The sequence below is a fragment of the Typopeltis vanoorti genome, chromosome 24 (assembly GCF_054136105.1).
Source record: "Typopeltis vanoorti isolate ZY-2024b chromosome 24, IOZ_Tvanoo_1.0, whole genome shotgun sequence".
Lineage (NCBI taxonomy): Eukaryota > Metazoa > Arthropoda > Arachnida > Uropygi > Thelyphonidae > Typopeltis > Typopeltis vanoorti.
In genome coordinates this window covers 52,705,325-52,727,500 of record NC_143572.1, presented here as the reverse complement: position 1 = coordinate 52,727,500, position 22,176 = coordinate 52,705,325, and the positions used below count along the sequence as shown (strand labels likewise).

Genomic DNA, 22,176 nt, shown 5'->3' with positions numbered 1-22,176 from the left:
ATTACCAAAGTCAAAGAACAATATCAACTAATGTGAACAAGTTAAGAACTGCTTAGGACTCTGACCTCCATAATACATTAATTAGAAGGCCAACTTCTATACACCAGTTTGTGTGTGTGTAAAACCACACACTACATTTGTGTGTGTGTAAAACCACACACACAAATGTAGTAGCCCTCCCCCAGGTAATTTTTTTCTGTGCTACTCAGTTCCAGCTATCTCTTTAATTTCATCTGCCCATGATCTCTTTGATCTTCCTATAGCTCTCTTTTCACCTCACATGCCAACCAGAATACCAGATAACCTAAACCACTCCCAAAACAACCTAGATTTCCTCCTCATCAATGATCCTTCCAAATACAGTGAATGTGGTAGTCCCCCTAAATAATTCCGATCACAATCTAGTGCTCATCTCCTCTCCCATGCAACAAAGCTTACATAGCCACTCCCATACAAGAGTAGTTTGGCATTATAACAGTGCTAAGTGGGACAGCCTCCGTGACTTCTATGCCTCATTCCCATGGTTGGACTATTGCTTTTGGCCTTCCAACCCAAACATATGCACCAAACTTATCACCAAAGTAATCCTTACTGGCATGGAAACATACATTCCCAACACTACTCTGAACTGCTGTTCCCTAACTAAACCCTGGTTCTCTAAAAGATGTGTCAAGGTTGTACAAATGAAAAATCAAGCATACCATAAAATCAAGAACTCCATTCTCCTTTAGTGCTTATACTCAAGCCAGAAATAGCTGCAAGAAAACTATCAATGCTTCCAAAACAGAGTTCAAAAGAGCAAAAAAGCAGGAAACTAGTAGCCTGTCAAAACAGCAGCTGAACCTTTTGGTCTCTCACCAAAGCAACTAGTAACTTCTGCCCAACAATATTCCCACCCCTATCATACCCAAATAGCTGTATTGCACCACTGCCCACAGAAAAAGCTAATCTCCTGGCTTCACTTCCAATGCACACATAACTGACAATGGTAAACACCCCCAACTATTCCAGATGCCCAACATGCCCCCTCTATCTTTTTGCCAAAAAGAGATCAGAAAACTGTCCAAATTAGACACAAAACATTTCCTGACCTTGATGGCATTCCTCCAATTCTCTTGGAGGCTTATGAACCAGAAGTAACTCCTATGTCACTTGTATATACTCTCTTATTCCACTGATATTTATCATACATCCTGAAAACTATCCTATATTCAAACCCATTCCCAAGAAAGGCAACAAATCACTGCCGTCTAACTACTGCTCTATCTCACTCACCTCAGTCCTGTCTAAAGTAACGATGAAAACCATCAATTCCCAATTCCTACACTACCTCGAAGGCAAGCAGCTAATAAATGACCACCAGTATGGATTCTGTTGCTGCCAATCAATAGGAGATCTACCCACATATATCTCCACACAAACTTCTCCATGGCATTTGTTCATCTCTGAGCAAATGCCATGGAAAAGTTTGGTGATTTTCATGTAGTTACATTCGAGATTTCCAAAGCATTTGTAACTGGGTCTGACTAAGCAAAACTTAGTAAGCTTTCATTTGGTCTGTCTTCTGTAGTGGGATTGCCAGTTTTCTGTCTTGATGCACACGTGTGTGTGTGTGTGTGTGTGTGTGTGTGCGTGTGCGTGCGTGTGTGCGTGCGTGCGTGCGTGAGTGAAAGAACAAGAGTGGTCTGAAAAGTTCTCGGCCTAACAATGAAAAAAAGGATTGATAATTTCAAAATTATTTTTTATTTTTCAACATAATCTCCCTTAAGACTAATACATTTATTCCAGCAATGTCCCTGTAGTAGTATTCAATAAGATCTGCAAAATACCCTTCTACAGCTGAAATCACCTCTTGATTAGAAGAAAAATGTTGACCAGTGAGGAAAAGTTTTAGTTTTGAGAAGAGATAGAAATCAGAGGGAACCAAATCTAGGCGAATAGATTGGATGTTCCAACAATTCATAGTGCAGATCCCTTAATTTTCCCATTGCCAAAATACCTTTGTATGCAGGTGCATTATCCTGATGATTTTTTCTTCTGCAAACAGGATCTTTTCTCACAAATTTTTTTTGTCTACTCTGGTTAAAATATTGGAATAATATTCCCCGTTATTGTTTTACCCTTTTCAAGATAATTAATAAACAAAATGCCTTTAACATCCCAAAACATCGATGCCATGACCTTCCCTGCTGATGGAACCGACTTCGTCCTCTTTGGCGCTGAACAACTGGCTTCTGTCCACTGTTTTGACTGCTGTTTGGATTCTGGTGTGTAATGATGAATCCAAGTCTCATCCATAATAATAAATCTATGCACAAAATCAGTTTAATTCTTGTTAAAATGCTCCAAGCACTGTTCAGAGATTTTCATGCAAGCACGTTTTTGATCTGCTACAAGCAAGCACGACACCCATCTAGCGCAAAGCTTTTTCATTTGCGATTCTTCATGCAAAATATATCCTACACGTTCTTTTGAAATGCCTATAGTCTCAGCAATTTCACGCACTTTGACTCGCCAGTCATCCAATACAATATCACGCACTCGATCAATGATTTCTGGTGCTGTTACACTTTTTGGACATCCCTCACGTGGATCATCTTCAAGGCTGGTACGGCCACATTTAAACTCAACAGCCCATTTCTTAATTGTCAAAAAAAAAAAAGAAGAGTGCCCATAAACTTTTATGAACTTCGAATGAATTTCTATTGCCGTTAAACCTTCTTTTACAAAGAATTTTATAACTGCAAAACAGTAAATTTTATCCATTTCAAGGGATACAGACAACTGTATAAAACAAACTACTTGATAGAATGACTTGCAATTTCACATGGATGCTTATGACAGATATATCCACTGTCATAAGCAAAATAAAATTTTTTTTGATGAGTGTTGCCATCTATGGTCAAGGCCGAGAACTTTTCAGACCACCCTTGTAGGTGGTTCCTTATCCTCTCACCATTGAACTAATTCCAGGGTTCCACAAGGTTCTGTTCTATCAACAATCCTCTTCTTTCTAAATAACAATGACCTACTTCAGTTGACTTCCAACTCAACACAGTTTTGCAGATGACAGCACATTACACTTTTCCCTTTCATTTGATAAACCTTACTCTACACAAATCACTTCAACCTACAGAACATCAACCACTACTGCCCTCATTTTGATCTCCAAGGCATCCTCCAATGGGATTCAGACAACCTCGTCAATTTCAATGCTAGCAAAACCCACTTCTGCCTTAGTTCTCAATAAAGAACCATTTTCTCCCAGTATTACCTTTGATAGCACTCAAATTTACAGACAACATGAGATCTCTCATGGAATTACCCAGACATCAAGCCTCTCCTGGTATAATCACATCACAACCATTGCATTCCCAGCTTCTAAAAAAGTAGGATTTCTCTTTCGCTCAAGACGTTACTCCACCTCTGAACAGCAGTTAACCTTATGTAAATCACAAATCAGCCCAGCTATTGAATACTGCTCTCACATTTAGAGTGGGGGGGGGAGCGCTATGAGTTCCTTCGAAATGCTTGACTCAATACAGAGGAGCGTAATTAGATTGATTAATGACCTATCTCTTACCAACTCACTCCTCCCACTTTTGCACAGATGTTTGGTTTCTCTAATATGCCTATTCTGTAAATATTTCCATGGCAAATGTTCCTCTGAAATAGCATGAATAATTTCCTCACTTAGTACTAAGCCTGTTAGAACACGTGCAGCTGCTGCTCAAAATCCCTTCACAGTGCACCTTGAAACCCACAGAACAAATTTTTCATCCTCCTTCATCCCTGCTACTGTTGTATTGTAGAACAGTCTTGATGCACTATCTTTTAAATCAAATCACAAGTTCCTCCTTTCCGAACTCACTACCCATATACGGTACTAAAGGTTGATCAGCCAACCTCTCATGTATGGGCTCAACACACACAGAGAGAATTAACAGACATTCAAATACATGAACGGATTTCAAAATTCTAGTTTATTTACTTCGATGGTAATGCTTTGTAATAGTTGAGTCTAATTTCTTTTTAAATATCAGGTTATTTTCCTTTTTTTTTGTTTTGAATAACCTATAACGCAGTTTTGATGATACCCTTTGGTTGGAGAGACCTGGGGTTTGTCTAGAATGCAAAGAACCCATACCAGGGCTTTCTAACTGAAGGTGAATTAGCTGGTCTCATATGGAGGTGGCAGGGTTTCCCTTCCTGGCCAGAAAAAAACACAACTGACAGTCATAATACCCATGCAGATAGGATTAACTATCCTATCAGAGCATTAGTTAGGTTTCAAACAAGCCAAATTACTTGGCTATGAGATGCTACTGAGCCTAACATGCAAGGAGAAAAGGAGAACTAGATACTTCATCATAAAGAGTAAGTGACATTAATTTCAACTCTGGTAACATTATGGTCTTCTACCATGATGCCTTGGATGAGTAAGTAATGTTGAATGAATTCTGTGTATGGGTTGGAGTATTTTTCCCCCACATAGCAAGCCCTGTGCTATAATAGTGACTGTCTACTACATTTCCCTTTTTAGACTGGTACTATCAGATAATACTTACTCCAAAAATCTGGAAATCAATCCTCCGAATTATATGCAACTACAAGAAAATTTTATACTTCATTTATCAGAGCATATCAATTCTGGCTACCTGTCACATTTCACACTTGTGATTGCATTTTTGGTAAATATTTTCTAACATTGTTCTGCTGATAGTTCTCATTTAATAATTTCTGATTAATTATTCTGCTTAGACTATCACTATATCTTTAGTTTTAATCTCATCTTTACCATATCCTGATACTTTTTGTTGTACTCTTTCTTCAATTTCTATCCCCCACCCCCCAATAACTTCCAAATACTTCTACACCACTGCAATGCTTATCTTCCACGTTCTTTTTTCACAATGCCTTTGTTTAGCTTTTTTTCTACATAACTTTCTTGCATTTGCCTCTATATTCTTTACAGACACATGCAGACTTATTTGTTAGGAACTTCTGATACTTCTTCCTATCCTGGATTGCCTCAATTTCTTGAGTCCATGAAATTCTGATTTATCTATCCTAAAACACACATGTTCATGAATTTAATGATTACTTCATATTTCTGGAATTCCTCTGCTAAATGCAAAGTTTTTGAGGTTGTTCCAGTGGCTGACTTCAATTGTTCATGCTGGTTCCACAGACAAGAGACATTGTTTGACCAGGCATCACCTCAGCTGGCATTACATTTGGTTATCCTATACTACCAATATTGTGTGTGGTTAGAATCAATACAAAATACCGTTTGTTTGGCTAAGACCTAAAGTGCCAACTCATCTTTTAGCTGTTCACTGTCAAGTGGATACTTACTAAATAGGATACACCAGAGGAAAACAAGTTTGGTTATTTTGAATTATGGCCATAACAACTAAGGCCACAAAGCCTTATGTTGTTCTGGTTGGATCTATCTCATGGGATAAAAAACAAGTCTGGTGGGTTGGATTGTTCTGAATTATAACAGACAACTAGGGCTATGATACTAGTGTATTACATCTTAATTGTATGGACAGTTTGTTTTATGGGATGAAAAATTGACATTTGGAGGGGGATGGGAAGACAGTACACTTCTGTATTGAGATCACTGGCTTGCATTCAGTTTAAAAGTCCACACAGATTTCAGGTCTCAGGATTACTGGTCTTTCAAACCAAAGTGTTCTTACACGATATAAAGAAAGTCTTTTCCAGTTATTCTAAGTTTGATTATTAGTAGATTTATTTAGAGATGTAATGACTTGCATAAAGTAAAAATATTTTGAGATCCCTGATTTCATCGGCACTTCCTTAAAAGCACACTCCTGACTCACTTATATCCCAGTCTTCCCCTGTATCTTTTTTCCCCCCTCGCATTTTTTTTCCCTTCAAACAAAAAACTTGTTTTACCACTAATTTCTCATTGTTTAGGTGACCATGTCATGCCAGATTAGCTCTATTTACACATTACTGAATAATATTAATGTCACAATTTCTCTTCTGGCATCTTCATTTGAAGTCCAAGGACGGAGAGAAGCCTTTTATATAGGTCTCCAATCACAATGCAGTTGATATTTTCATGGTCTTTGTCTTGTAATTGCTGAGCTTCATACCATATCTATTACAACAGTATCGTCTGCATAAAGCAAAGAGCTAACATTAACACCTCCAATTTTGATATCATGTTTAATACCACTTTCCTTCATAACGTGATCTATATACATAATGAATAACAGAGGGGATAATGTACATACTTGTCTGACACCAGATTTAACATTAAATCATCTTCCTGTACTTCAATTCTAACTGCTGACTTACAACTCAAATAAAGACTAAGTATTGCTTGATATAATGTCCCATTGACACCATATAACTGTAGCATTTTGAATAGCTTCTCTCTTGGCACCTTGTCATATGCCTTTTCCAGATCTACAAAACTTAAATACAGATCTTTGTTGTATTCTCATGATTTCTCAACTATCTGTCATAAAGTAAAAATCTGAACCTGACAGCTTCTATTTCGTCTGAATCCAGCTTGTTCTTCACCAAGCTTCTGTTCCACGATTTTTCTGAACTGTTTCTCAAGTATACTTGCATATATCTTACCAGGAACACTCAGTAGAGAAATACCTCTGTAATTTTCACATTGTTTTATTTCCCTTTTTATACATGGGTACTATGAGAGCTCTACTCCAATCATCTCGAATTCATCTCTCTGTCCAGGCCTTCTGTACTATGCAATGCAGATACCGTAATAATTTTATACCTCCATACTTGAGCATTTCTGGTCGAATATCATCTCTCATGATGACTTTCCACATTTCAGACCTTTGATGCTTTTTCTACTTCAAGCATGGATATGTATTCCTGATTGCATGCCTGGTTAGTTTTTTTTTACCACTGTGCTGTTACTGATCGTTTCATTTAGCAATTTTTCGAAGTAATTATTCCATACATCAAGGATATCTTTTTTGCCACTTTTTATGTCACCTTTATCATCTCAATACCTTTTACAACACTTTTTACTCCATTTCTGAGCTTCTTCAACTCCAGAATATGTTGCCACCATCTTGATATTTATTTTCTATGTTCTTACCAAAGTCTTCCCATAACTTTTGTTTAGCTAGTTTTAACAGTGTTTAGCTGTCTTATTTGCTAGGAACTTTTGATATGTTTTCTTCTTTTCCTTCACTTTTAACTTCTGGTGTCCACTATGATTTTTCTATCCTTGCAGATAGACAACCTAACAACATGCCTCTCTGGCTGAATCAATCAGTGTTTTTTTCAGGGTTTGCCAATGAATCTCCAAGGTTTGGTTCCTGTTCTCAAACTCTTTCATTTTTTCTTGAATAATATTTGTCTATTTTAGTCTACAGTTCACATCTGAGAGCTGTTCAACTTTTATTCGCATTTCAAACTTTCTTATATGTTCTTCTTTTCAATATGAAACTCAATTTTATCCTGCTTAAGACTAAATGGTGATCACTTCCAATTTCAAATCTCCTGTACACTCTAGTGTCCTGCACCAGTGAGAAAACATCACTATCAACAATAACATAGTCAATGAGACTTTTCTTATTCCTTGCCTCTTCTCTCCATGTGAATGAATTTGTGCACATTTTTATGTTGAAACATTGTTTTAGTAATAACCAGTCTATGTCCTGAGCAGAAATCCAACAGGTATTTGCCATTATTATAGCTTTGTTCTTTTCTCCAAATTTTCCCAAAATATTTTTGTGTGTCTGACAATCATTTCCTACTCTGCTATTTAGATCCCCAACAAAGACCAACTTTTCCTTTTTCATTGTGTCAGTTGCTTTCTCTAAAGCCTCGAAAAATTCTTTTTTTTGAGAGGTTACAGCAGAAACCTTATGACACTGTGCATTATCTTTCTGAAAGAGATAATAGTCAGTTCCGTAGAAATGCCACAAAACTCCACTTCTACCTTAGTAGGAACTTTGTGTGGGACTATAGACACAAATAAGTCTTTGTCTAGTTCCTCATTCTGATATTTGTCCACATCACTCTCTCTCCTTGAAATTTCTGCCAATGAAGAAGATTAGCCTTGTATTTAGTGTTGAATACTATGGCTACTCCTTTTCCTTGATTGTCAGAATATAACATTTTGTATTTATTGCTTAGAAAGATCTCACCAGTTTTTGTCTTGTTTTGTTTCAGTCACCCCTATTATGTCGATCTATCCAATTCATATCCAGTATCTAGCAATACTTATCCAGTTAATTTGATTAACCTCTTAATGAATTCTAGCGTATATGTTTAAGATATATCCTCTTAAGAAACTAGCACTAAGCTTAATCTTATTCAAATATTAAATTTTTCTATTTTCCTTAACAATAGTTATTAATTAAAATGGTATTAAACCTATTATTGTGCCCATTAAATAGAATAATAAAACAATGTAAGAAAATTACAAAGGAATTTTATGACTGAGTACATAGTCAGAAAAGAATAAGAAAAACTGAAGGGAAATCATAAATAGAATGAGTAGATTTGGAAAAGTATCGCAGTGGCAGAGCAGTTAAAAATTACAATCACAGTATAAATGAGACAAATATATCAATCAGCAGCAGTTAAAACTGAAAGATGTGCAGTGAGTAAAGTAAGGATGTATATCTTCACCGTAATTCATATAGATTACGTTAAGTGGCATACTTATGTGCATAAATTCACAGGGAAAGAACAAATGAAACCTGGACAAGACATGTTACTGTTGACAGTTATGTCATCAGATTCATCCCAGATAGATACAAGAAAATACAAAAAATAGGGAGTGGTTCATCACTTAGTTATTAACAGGAAAAGAACCAGTGAAATACCTTTCTGACTGTAGATCTAAAATTTATATAAATGTTATTAGTGAAAAAATGAAAGACTTCAAAAATATGAAGTAAACCATACAGACTGAGGGACAAAACATGGGGATTCACTGACTCAGCCAGAGAAACAAGAACCTCACGGCTAACATAAACATGGTATGAAATCAGCAATAAATATACTTATCTAAACGTGAACAACTGAAAATAGGTCGGGGAAAACAAAACATCTATATATTTTGTTTGGCATAGTAGTGGAGATGGTGAGAAAATTGGAACAATAAACTATTGGTTGGCACCAATGGCAGAAACATTAAAATTGAAGATATAACAAATATATAAACAGTTAATCTAAGATGACATGGTCACTTAAACAGAATGCAAGATAAAGATTGGCAAAACAAATGCCTGAGATGAAAATATCAAGAGAACAAACAAGACAGATGAATTAATGCAGCTAGGGGTGCTTCAGAACCTTTTTACACTTTGAGACTACAGAACTCTACATAAAAGTACAGGTAACGCATCGCATACTACAATGGTTGCTAATTCATATGTAGTATAGAAATGGAAGACATGACACAACATAAATAAAAAAATAATTTTAATTAGGAAAAGATTTTTGGAAATTTTTCTAGTCCCCCATCCCCCTTTTTTTTTCTTTGTATGTGTGTGTGGAGGGGGGGGGGGGTCCCTTGGCCTTCATCCTCTGGGTGCGCCACTGCCTGCAATAACTCCTGGTTTTTCTCCATTTTTCAACTGATCCACGATTTAAATTTTTTCTTCGAGAGAAATGAATTTTCTTTTCAATGTTGGTTTTTTTCCCTTTCGTTGCAGTTTTAATGGCCATTACTATACAAATAAAATTTTTACATAAAAAAAGCATTACATATTAATTATGTAACTCGCCAGAAAATATACAGCTTGAGATCAACACACTTTTTTATTATGATTTTTAATCCACTTTCCTGGGAGAAAACGAAGACAATTTTCAACAATAACCATTCTATATGGTAAACAATTGACATACATGCGTGCTAAAGGGTATTTCCCCCTAATATAAATTCACTACTTATAACTACATGCGCTATATGGGAAAACACAAATTTAACTTTTGAGTCGCCTGATGAAAAATATATGAAAAGTAAAGGGTTACTACAATTTGTAGATCGCGTTATATAAGTACCACATTATATGAGGGTTACCTGTATATCTTTTTCAGAAAATCTTTATTAAATTTCCATAATTATCAAAAAGGAATGACGATAAACCCTTAACATGCAAAACATTTTAATCATTTTTTAATTAATTCAATTGTGTATGAATACTGACCAATAGCTGTTTTATGTATTTAGAATACTTAGAGGAAAGCAAGCAAAAATGGTCACAGCCAATTATGATTGAACAGCATAATGAGAAAGTGACCAGAATGAGTCTTCCCTCTTTGGATGGCATCAAATCATTTCTAGAAAGGTTTTTTGATACACTGCCCCAAACATGAAATTGTATTTTAAGGGTGAGCAGCACATCTGTGACTCAATAGTGTCAGGAGTTATACAGGTGAGATGTGTGGTTTGACAACATCGAGGTTTCAGGTGGATGAGAAAGCTATGGATTCTATGTGTTTGTGTCAGGAAAGATCAGAGGTGTAAGCTAGCCCATGAAGAGGAATCTAGATGGCCGGTTAGTTGATTAGGGGTTTATTGGCACAAGGACAGCAAAGGTCATATAGCTCAAAGGTAACAGTGATAAAGAGATCAGCAAATATCATGCTATATACAAAAAGCAAATTTTAAAAAATTAGCTAAGCAAACCAGTACCTGCATATAAATAGAATATGTAATCAAATGTGATTGTATAAATTTTTAAAAGTTAAAACCATGCAATTTTATGCGTCTCATAAGATCTGCCAGAGTGTACACTGCTCAGCAGGAAATCAATGGACACCATAGTGTGAAGAACAAACAGTCATGGCGCTAGCCTTAAGATATAATACCTCCTTTCGCCGTGATGATGGCAGCAATCCTATGGGGCACACTTTCCACAAGCATACAATAGCAATCATTGGGAATTTTGGAACATTTTTCATTCTTTCTGTAATGAGATCCTGGAGTGTTGTGGGGTAGACATCCCTTGACCTCACCTGATGCTCTAGTTTATCTCACAGATGTTTAATACGGTTGAGGGCTCTGTGGAGACAGCAGTCAAATGTGCTGACATGCATGTCCACAAATCAAGCAGTTACAGCAGAAACCTTATGACATGGTGCATTATCTTTCTGAAAGAGATAATAGTCAGTTCCATAGAAATGCCACAAAATAGGAAGCATTGCATTGTTCAGATACCTCTCAGTGTTCAATGTTCATGGCACCACAAACAGAGATCAGAAGCCAAAACACGAAAAATAGAACATACCATCACACACACTGGTAAGAGATGTTCACTGGGCATCCACCACACCCTTCCATCTACTGGGTATAGTGTGTAGTGTGATTCATCACTCCAAAAAATAGCTCTCTAAGCTTCTATGTCTCACTGTACATGCTTTGCACCACTGAAGAAAATGCTATGTGTTGGTTTGGGTAACGTGAGGGCTTTCATAATGCGTTCCTACCATGGAAACCCATGTTGTGAGATTTGGTTTTGAATATTTTTGTGCAGATTCGTGTTCCAGTCGATGCCCCAAACTCTACATTCAACATGTCAGCTGATAAATGGTGGTTTGTCAGCTGCTGGTTTGGACTCCATCCAAGGATGTCATCAAAATAAGAGTGGATATGTGAACCAAGGGGTTCAACATATCCACTCTCCAACAAAGAGGCTGTGGGCTTCCGAATTCTATAAGTGGGACAGTGATCTCACACCAGGTGATGAAATCTCCCACCTAAAGACAATTACAAATATCCATGCTCACATCATGAAACTTGAAGTGGCTTGTTTCAAGTTTCATATTTGGTCTCTTGGGGTAGGATTTCCAGACTATATAAAAATAAATGATAAAGTACCCTCAAGGGATGTTTGGGCTACTATGTTATTAATAATCTACTATCAACAATTTTCTTCCAAATTAGTCTTGTCAGCACTCCGGTATTGTCATATCTGGAAACTTAATTAACCACTGTCTACCTCAACTGCCCAAATTACACCTACAGAGTTCTTTCCACCAGAAGAGAAGAACTTGTGCATTTATCAGAACAGACATACCATGCCAGAAAATGCAAAACCTCAAATTTCCCACTATTTGATCTGCTTTGGCTGAAAATTTCCCTACCAAATCTGTCCTTTTCATATGCTCTATTGCTCTCTAAAGCTCAACTTTTTGCAGCCAAAATACCCTAATAGTGAGGTTAATCTTCTTGGGGAATCCAATGCCTACCACTCATATTGGCTTTGCTTCTCAATTTTCACCAATCAAGCAGGCAGGGATGCTGAGGTATTTGCGATTAACAATGCCCTATCACAGATCATCAATCTTTCTACCAGAATAGATGACAACCCCCCCTCCCCAAATTTGCAAACACACTCGACCTCTTCCTAACAAGCTTCCTTTCCAAGTACATTGTGGTAACTCAGATCACAGAATCACACACGTCTTTTGCCATAGAATGACCATCACCTACCAGTTCACAATCTTATGTTCTTTGGCACTACAAGGGTGCCAAATGCATAACTTCAATTCCTCCTTCCCATAGTCTGACTACTGCTTCGGTTCTTCTGTTCCAAACACTTGATCAGACCAAATAACAAATCATCCTCACAGGAATTAAGGCTTTCATCCCTTCATCCACTCCAAATTCTCAGTTATCATCCAACCCTGGTTCTCAAAAGTGTGTCAACGCAATAAAAAAACAACTCTGCATACCATGAATAGTATGCAGAGTTGTTTTTACTTGGTGATGATTCGTTTACAACTGTTGCCAAAAAAAGCCAAATGCTGCAAACTCACTTCCTACCCAAATGGCTGACACTCCTTCTGGTCCCTTGCCAAGGCCACTGCCCACCCAGGTTTCCACCACTCTCACCATCCAGATGGTACTACAGTTACCTCACATATGAGGGTGGTCTGAAAAGTTATCGGCCTCAACCATAGATGGAACACTATCGGCAAAGTTTTTTTTTTTCTCTAAGTTAGTAGTACAGCTGTCATAAGCATCCATGTGAAATTGCAAGTCATTCTATCAAGTAGTTTGTTTTATACAGCTATCTGAAGCAAAAGTGTTTTCTGTATCCCTTGAAATGGATAAATGAGTATAGTGCGGTGATAAAATTGTTTGTAAAAGAAGGTTTAAAGCCAAATGAAATTCATTCGAATTTCATAAAAGTTTATGGGCACTATTTTCCTTTGTTTTCGACAATTAAGAAATGGGCTGCCAAGTTTAAATGTGTCCGTACCAGCCTTGAAGATGATCCACGTGAGGGACGTCCAAAAAGTGTAACAACACCAGAAACCATTGATCAAGTGTGTGATATTATATTGGATGATCAGCGAGTCAAAGTGTGTGAAATTGCTGAGACTATAGGCATTTCAAAAGAACATGTAGAATATATTTTGTATGAAAAATTACAAATGAAAAAGCTTTGCGCTAGATGGGTGCCATGCTTGCTCGCAGCAGATCAAACACGCACGTGCATGAAAATCTCTAAACAGTGCTTGGAGCGTTTTTACAAGAATAAAACTGATTTTGTGCACAGATTTATTACTAAGGATGAGACTTGGATTCATCATCACACACCAGAATTCAAGCAGTGAACAGAAGCTGGTTGTTCAGCGCCAAAGAAGACAAAGTCGGTTCCGTCAGCAGGAAAGGTCATGGCATCAGTATTTTGGGATGCTACAGGCATTTTGTTTATTAATTATCTTGAAAAGGGTAAAACAATAACTGGGGAATATTATTCCAATCTTTTAATCAGAGTAGAAAAAAAATTTGTGAGAAAAGAACCTGTTTGCAGAAGAAAAAATCATCTTTCATCAGGATAATGCATCTGCATACAAAGGTGTTTTGGCAATGGGAAAATTAAGGGATCTGCGCTATGAATTGTTGGAACATCCACTCTATTCTCCTAGATTTGGCTCCCTCTGACTTCTATCTCTTCCCAAAACTAAAACTATTCCTCACTGGTCAGCGTTTTTCTTCGAATCAAGAGGTGATTGCAGCTGTAGAGGGGTATTTTGCAGATCTTACTGAATACCACTACAGGGATGGGATAATGGTGCTGGAGCATTGCTGGAATAATGTATGTCTTAAGGGAGATTATGTTGAAAAATAAAAATAATTTTGAAATTACAAATTCGTTTTTTCATTGTTAGGCTGAGAACCTTTCAGACCACTCTTGTACCATCATGCACACAGTGTGCATCCAGACAGAAAACTGGCGATCCCACTACAGAAGACAGACCAAATGAATGGGAGTTTTGCTTAGTAAGTCTTTATGTTAGACCTAGTCACATAAAGCTTTGGAGATCTCACATGTAACTACGTGAAAATCGCCAAACTTCTTCATGGCATTTGTCCAGAGACGGAATAATATCGCTAGAATAAATGTATTAATCTTAACCCCTTAACGCATTCAACTGAGTTAACTCAGATCCAAGAAACTGAATTCTTTTCCGCGACAATTTTTATGTTATATTTATTACCCTATCATGGATAGTGATCAAGACTGGTTATTTAGTTCAGAAGATGAAAGTGGAAAACGCGTCGAGGCCATAGAACAATTTCTACATTTTTCAAATAATGATGAGTTTGATCCAGCAAATCACCCTTGCCCAAAGGAAATTGGCAGAAACATGACCATTTTCTGGTTTTTAATTGGTGCGTTAAGAGGTTAAATGAGATTATGTTGAAAAAGAAAAATAATTTTGAAATTATAAATTCGTTTTTTCATTGTGAGGCTGAGAACTTTTCAGACCACTCTCGTACAGTGTGCATCCAGACAGAAAACTGGCGATCCCACTACATAAGACAGAACAAATGAATGGGAGTTTTTGCTTAGTAAGTCTTTATGTCATACCCAGTCATAAAAACTTTGGAGATCTGACGTGAAAATCACCAAACTTCTCCATGGCATTTGTCCAGAGACGGGATAATATCGCTGGAATAAATGTATTAATCTGAGGAGATTATGTTGAAAAATAAAAAAATAATTTTGAAATTTATAAATTTGTTTTTTCATTGTTAGGCTGAGAACTTTTCAGACCACCCTCAAAGAAAAGATCAACTTACTAGCATCACTCTTCTTTTCCTGTACTGATAAAGTTCTCTTCACTCCACCAAGAATGGTCTCTCCATGTCACGCATAGTCTTCTACCAAAAAGAAATCTGAAGAATCATTAATAACCTGACCACAAACAAGGCATCTGGTGTGGATGGTATCCCACTTATTGTGTTAAAAATTGTGTCCCAGAACTAACACTTATCCTGCATTTCCTCCACTATCTATCCTATTCAACCAGCATCTTCCCTATAACATTGAAACAATCCTACATCCAGCCCATCCCAAAGAAAAGTGATAGTCAACCAACAAATCCAATTGCTCTCACTTTTGTTCTTTAGAAAATTATGGAGATCATCAACAATCAACTAATCAGTAGCCAGCAGTATGGATTCCACCAATCGCAATCAACAGCTGATCATCTTGCTCTCATCCCCCACTTCTGGACTTAAGCCACATCAAAATTTGGAGAAAATCATGTGGTTGCCCTTGACTTTCTCAAAAAACACAGCTGCCATACATACATCACAATCAGACTTTTGCCCAGTGTCCGAGCTATGGACAAAGAGACTTACTGATTCTGGATGTCCATCCAGGACTACCCTTCTTGCCAAAGCAGGGGGGAAGAAGTGCGAGACTACCAGGACCCCCCCCTCCAAATGTTCACAGGTCACAATGCATGGCAAACACGATAATGAGTCATTGGATCCTGCTGATGGTGGTATGGAAGACAGGACAGTAAAACAGACTAAGGAGAAGCAGAGCAAAGAACACAAAAAGGGCCAATACCAACAGTGTTAGTACTGGTCCTTTTAGTTTCAGTTTCATAATTCCATATCTTTTGGGACTTACTACAATTAGAAATTGATATAGGTATAGAAAATTAATCTGTTGACAAAAACTGTATTTGTCCAGTATAATTTCAATAGTATTTACTCAATAAGTGTTCTATTTCAGCATTCCCAAAAAAAAACGTTTTTCTAGGACAAGTGATATGATAATTCAATGATTATTATTCGGAACAAGTGAAGGGAGTTATACTGTAAGGTACTGAAAATGAAAAAAAAAGAACCATATTTTCCTGATACCTTTATATGCAGCATTCAGGAATTTAATTCCGCTGGCAAAAGACAGACCAAATAAACTCAATAGCATGGAAATGTTGAAGTCATAGTCAAGCATTCTGTCATTCCCAGAAGTCCTAAAATCCACAAAGCTTGTTGATTGTACCATTGCCCAAACTCCTCAGTTTGGGTGAGGGTACAATCAACAAGCCTGAGAAGTCATCTGAATATCTAGGGGAAAAAAAAAAAATCTACTTACTCGTTCCTGGCAAAAGACAATCTTATATAATAATTAAAAAAAAAAACAACAACATCAGAGGAAATATCTCCAGAATTAAAAAATGTGGATTAACTCAGAATTCTTCAGGAAAATGTTTACTATGAATTTTGAGTTCTAAACAAAAACACCTATCAGAGAAACTTATACCGGTGTTTCTCAACCCGTGGTCCGCAGGCCACAGGCAGACTTAAATATATATATTTGAATTATCCAGAAAAACAAAACTGAATGAGTAAATAAAAATTATTGAAATAAAATGGATACTTAAAAATCAACAAATAGCAGCAGAATGATGAATAATAAAAGAGGGGTGAAGTGAACAACAATATGGTTTTATTACTTCCACCTTCCCTTGCTGTTTTGCCAGATTTGAAGTAAACACATTATCCACATTTCAACTAATTTGTTATTTATTGATTTTTATTACTGAAGGTTTTCCTCCTTCAAACAAGGCTCAGTATACCTCTAGAAGTGCTAAATGACACTTGGACAAAGTGTGACGTGAGTTAACTCCAGTATTTATATATTTTTCGGAAACATTTTTTAATAATGGATAATTGGCTTAGAACTAGGACTTTGAAAAGAAGAGCAAATAAAACAGGTGATGCTAACCCTAATTGTAATACAAGTGTTGTAGCGGCGAGTAAATCTGATACTATTAAAGTAGAAGAAACAAGCAGTTCAAAGAAAAAATACAGTAGGAAATATAACAGTTCATATTTGGAATTCGGGTTTACTTCGTGTGGAGATGAAAGTGAACAGAAACCTTAATGTGTTTTGTGTTATGAAGTGTTGTCGAACGAGTGCATGAAACCCTGCTAAACTCCGACGACATTTATAAACTAAACATTGTGATGTGAAAAATAAGCCAAATGAATTTTTTCAGCGATGCTTAGGGACATCAAATCATGGAAATATATAGTTTCGACCATGGGTTCGATTAATATCAAGGCACCTGAAGCATCCTATCTCTTAGGTTTGTGCATAGCGAAAACAGAGAAACCTCATTCTATCAGGGAAAATTTACTACTTCCAGCTATAAAAGATGTCATAAAAACTGTTTGGAAACAAGTTACTAAAAGATGTTGATTTGACTCCTCTTTCAAATGGTACTGTCAGTCACAGAATTAATGATATGGCAGGTGACGAAAAATCTCAGTTAATCGAAAGCGTTAAGAGCCCTTATTATGTGTTACAAATAGACGAGACTACCGATGTTACAGATGATGCGCAGTTAATATGCTACATAAGATATGTGCATGATAACAACATCCATGGCGATATTCTGTTTTGTAGAACTTTGTCATCCCGAACAACTGGAGAAGAAATATTTCACACTCTCGATAATTAGATATTACACAAAGGGACCCAGTGGGGAAGATGTATGGATTTCTGTTCGGAGCTCACGACTTTACAGGCAGGCATAGTGGGGTTGTTTCTAAGGTCAGGAAATAGCTCTGGATATGAATTGGGCATACTGTTGCATAGGAAAGTGTTAGCCTCCAAAGGAATGCCACCAGAATTTAAAACTGTGCTGTACAACGCTGTAAAGCTAGTTAATTTTATTAAGGCTCGATTGTTAAATAACTGGTTATTTTCAGTACTCTGCAATGAACATATACAGCTTTTGCTTCATTCTGAAATTCGCTGGCTTTCCAGGGGCAAAGTACTAACAAGGTTATTTCACTAAAAGCATGAAGCATTATTATTTGTAAATGAACGTAATTCTGATTTTGCATCACTCCTTGTTGACGAAGCATGGTTATCAACACTATTCTATCTTTCAGACATTTTTTCGAAATTAAATGAACTAAATCTCTCCAATCAGGGAAATTCTTTAACTGTTCTTAATTATGTAAAAGACAGATAAATATGCACCTTTTCCAACATTGGAATCCTTTTTAGTGGAAAATGATATTTTTGTTGATTCTGAGTTTCTGGAAAAGGGTTTGTGACCAACTCAAAAATCTGAAACAGGATTTTGAAATATATTTTCCGAATAAATTTTATAAGAAATTTCTGTGGGTTCGCGATCTATTTCAGGCTTGCAGTCATGAGAACGGCCTTTCGTTATCGGGGAAAAAAAAACAAAAAAAAAACAAAAAAAAAAAAAAAAAACAGTTAATTGAGCTTTCAAGTGACAGTGGGCTTAAAAATGCAATTACGTGATCTTGGTTCGGCTCAATTCTGGATCTTGCCTTCAGTGAGAAATGAATTTCCCAAATTCTGAAGAAGCATCGAGACCCGTCATGAAGTTTTCTACAACCTATCTTTCTGAGAAAGGATTTTCATCACTCCTTTAAATAAAAATAAAATACAGAATTTGTCTTAGTGCGTGTGTGTGCCGATCTTCGACTGAAGTTGACCAATATTGAGCCAGATATCCAGCAACTTTGCAAGGGCCGAGAAGCTCAACCATCTCATTAAAAGTAAGTAGTAATATAATTATAACCTATTACTTATTTGTTTAATAAAAATTAAAACTTTCTTCAATGATGATACACTTAATCGTTTTCTTCCAATTTAGTTAATTATATTTCCACATGTATTCAAAACATGTTTTTAGATTTTTTTACGTTATAAATGGCAGATTTTCCCAAATAATGATAACTCCATATAGGTTTTTAAAAAAATTACATAATTAGTGGTCCGTAGAATTGTTTTAGGCATTTTACTGGTCCTTGGGCTTAGAAAGGTTGAAAAACACTGACTTATACAATTAAAAATAAGCAAAATTTAAAATAGCACATGAATGTTCATCTTCAAATGAAATGTTTTGCTTAGTGACAACAATGAAACAGACCAATACAAACCTATATGTTAGTGAAGAATTAAATAATGTTTTAGGTGAATTCAACTGATCTCCTAAAACACTAATTAATTCTGAGTCTTCAATCTTGACAGTATTTCCATTTTCACTAGTCATGCCTGGTGGTAAATCACCTCCTCCTTGTGCCATTTCTGCAAAAAATGAATAAAATAAAGCTACATTTTTTCATGTAATGGAACAGTTTTAATTTTATTAATGCACAATTTCAAGTGTGAACATCAGTAAAATATCACCTATTTAGTTCTGCTCATTATCAAATCCACAAGAACAGAAAATTTCTCTAATTACTCAATTTATCCAACAACTGACACCATGGTCTATGTATCAGTGGCATCAACTGGACTTGAAAGCGTAAAGTTTGGAAAGAGTACTTTAATTATTTCATTCTTCATGACATAATAGTGTTGCTATGCAAATATTACAATTCATCTGTTTTAATCCAAAAAACAAAGCAACTATTATCAGTAAGGGACTGGTGATTGCAAAGAATACTGCACATAATTAAAAAACAAAAAGACTCATTTTGCCACTTTCCATATTAGCAATACTCACATGAAAATAATGAAATTATTTCTGTAGTGAATATGACATCATTATTATGTACAATATATCTGCAAACACTCTTCTTGTAGATACATGCATTTCAAATGGTGTATTCACTATTTTATTATTATCGGTGTTGAACACCAAGTTGTGTTCATTTTAAGAAAAACAACCCTAAGATTATCTTCATAATTTGTCCAGCTGAATAAAACTATGAGGATAATCTCTGGTGCTCTAAGATTACTCCTGGCTACTGACTCCAACTCTCAGTAATATAGCCCCTCCTTCACTTCACAGGACCCAAGCTTTAAGCAAATTATTGACAAAAATAACCGGAAACAGTTCCTTGCCTATCCACCAAGACATGAAATACAGGCACACTGTCTGGAGGAGTGCAATACAAATGAATGACCAGAACTTCGACCTATGCGAATCATGGGGAGAAAATTCGCTTCAACATACCTCCAAACTTCAAATCCAACATGTTGCCTGGAGGGCTTCAATCTTCCCTGACAGGTATGGACTACTTTAAATCGGATCAGAACAAAACATCGAACATGTAAACATCTGTTGCATAAATGAAACTGGTCCTATACTCCAAACTGTGAATGCAGAAGCAGGATTCAGACTATCGTTCATATTGTGCTCATGAGTTGCTTTTTTTGTTTTCTGGGTTTCATCTGTTTTGCATGCATGAAGTGTGAACTGATGTGGAAGATAAGTTTTTATATAAAATATAGCCAAGTTTTTAATATACATAATTCTTAATAAATTTATAACTTTTTGCCCATATTTACAATGGGGAAACAGTATTGTAGTTGGAGGTCTCTTCCAAATTTTACACCTTTGAGTAATTCAAATATACCAACCAAATATAGCATTCTTCTTCATTACTGTTTTCTAATATACAGAATCTTAAAAAAAACACATTGTCTCTCCACTCTGCTCAGATTTGGTTACAATTAATTGCATTAGACCAACTAAGATGAACACTGATGTGCTATACACTCTTAAAACTTTCATACATCGATAAAAATGCAATCATACGGTCTAACTGACATGAAATCTCTAGGATGAGTTGCATAAGACATGACAGCACACCAAACTGAAATGTTCACATGACACAACTGATATCAAAGCTGTATAACTTAGAGGATACCTCCACATAGCCTTTAAAGGAATGTGAAGAACCGATCAAGGCTTCTGACCTAATGTCCAATCTTCACATTCTGTGGTGCACCCTGTTGGGTATCTACCTGGATACTGAAAGAACGAGGGTGGGCTGCCAATTTGGGATTTAGCCGACCAAATTGTATTCTTATTGGCTTAAACCAAAATACAAAATTATTGTACAACATGACAAAATTTCATGCCGGGCGGGGCATCGCCCGGTTAAACAAGGCCTCCGTTATTTACACCAGGGAACCAGGGCGAACAGTGAAAAGTCAGCTACTAGAACAAATCTGAAAACGCACCCCAACTCAACATCACTAGAGTTAAAGATCAGTACTATCAACATAAGAAGCCTAAATGGCAAAGAAATGGAGTTGGCTGAGGAATTAGATAAGTACCAGATCGACATAATAGGGTTGACTGAAACAAAAAAGGCAAAAACTGGTGAGATCATTCTGAGCAACAAATACAAAATGTTATATTCAGGAAATAACAATCAAGGAAAAGAAGGAGTAGCCATAGTATTCAACACAAAATATGAGGCTAATCTTCTTGAATGGCAGGCAGTCTCAAGTAGAGCGATGTGGACAAATATCAGAATGGGGAACTGGACAATGAGACTTATTTGTGCCTATGGTCCCACAGAAGGTTCTACTAAGGTAGAAGTGGAGGAATTTTTTGAGGCTTTAGAAAAAGCCACAGACACAATGAAAAATTGGTCCTTGTTGGGGATCTAAATAGCAGAGTAGGAAATGATTGTGAGACATACAAAAATATTTTGGAAAAATTTGGAGAAAAGAGCAAAGCTAATAATAATGGCAAATAGTTGTTGGAATTCTGCTCAAGACATGGACTGGTTATTACTAACACCATGTTCCAACATAAAAATGTGCACAAATTTACATGGAGATTTAAAAGAGGCAAGGAATAAGAAAAGTCTCATTAACTATGTTATTGTTGATAGTGATGTTTTCTCCCTGGTGCAGGACACCAGAGTGTACAGAGGATTTGAAATTGGAAGTGATCATAATTTAGTCTTGAGTAGGATAAAACTGAATTTCATATTGAAAAGGATAACATGTAAGAAAGTTTTAAAGCAAATAAAAGTTGAGCAGCTCTCAAATGTGAGCTGTAGACTAATATATACAAAGATCATTGAAGAAAAAATGAAAGAGTTTGAGAACAGAAACCAAACCTTGGAGAGTCGGTGGCAAGCCTTGA

At 36.3% G+C, this 22,176-nt stretch overlaps 1 protein-coding gene across 1 annotated transcript in view; it reads right to left on the bottom strand.

Annotated features, from left to right (window-relative positions):
* Positions 1 to 22,176, bottom strand: part of Dp (transcription factor Dp) — a 230,932-nt gene that overhangs the window by 2,706 nt on the left and 206,050 nt on the right. Inside the window, exon 10 of the mRNA XM_090414181.1 lies at positions 19,223 to 19,370. Within this exon, the coding sequence (XP_090270307.1) occupies positions 19,223 to 19,370 (148 nt within the window). The remainder of the gene's footprint in view (positions 1 to 19,222; positions 19,371 to 22,176) is intronic.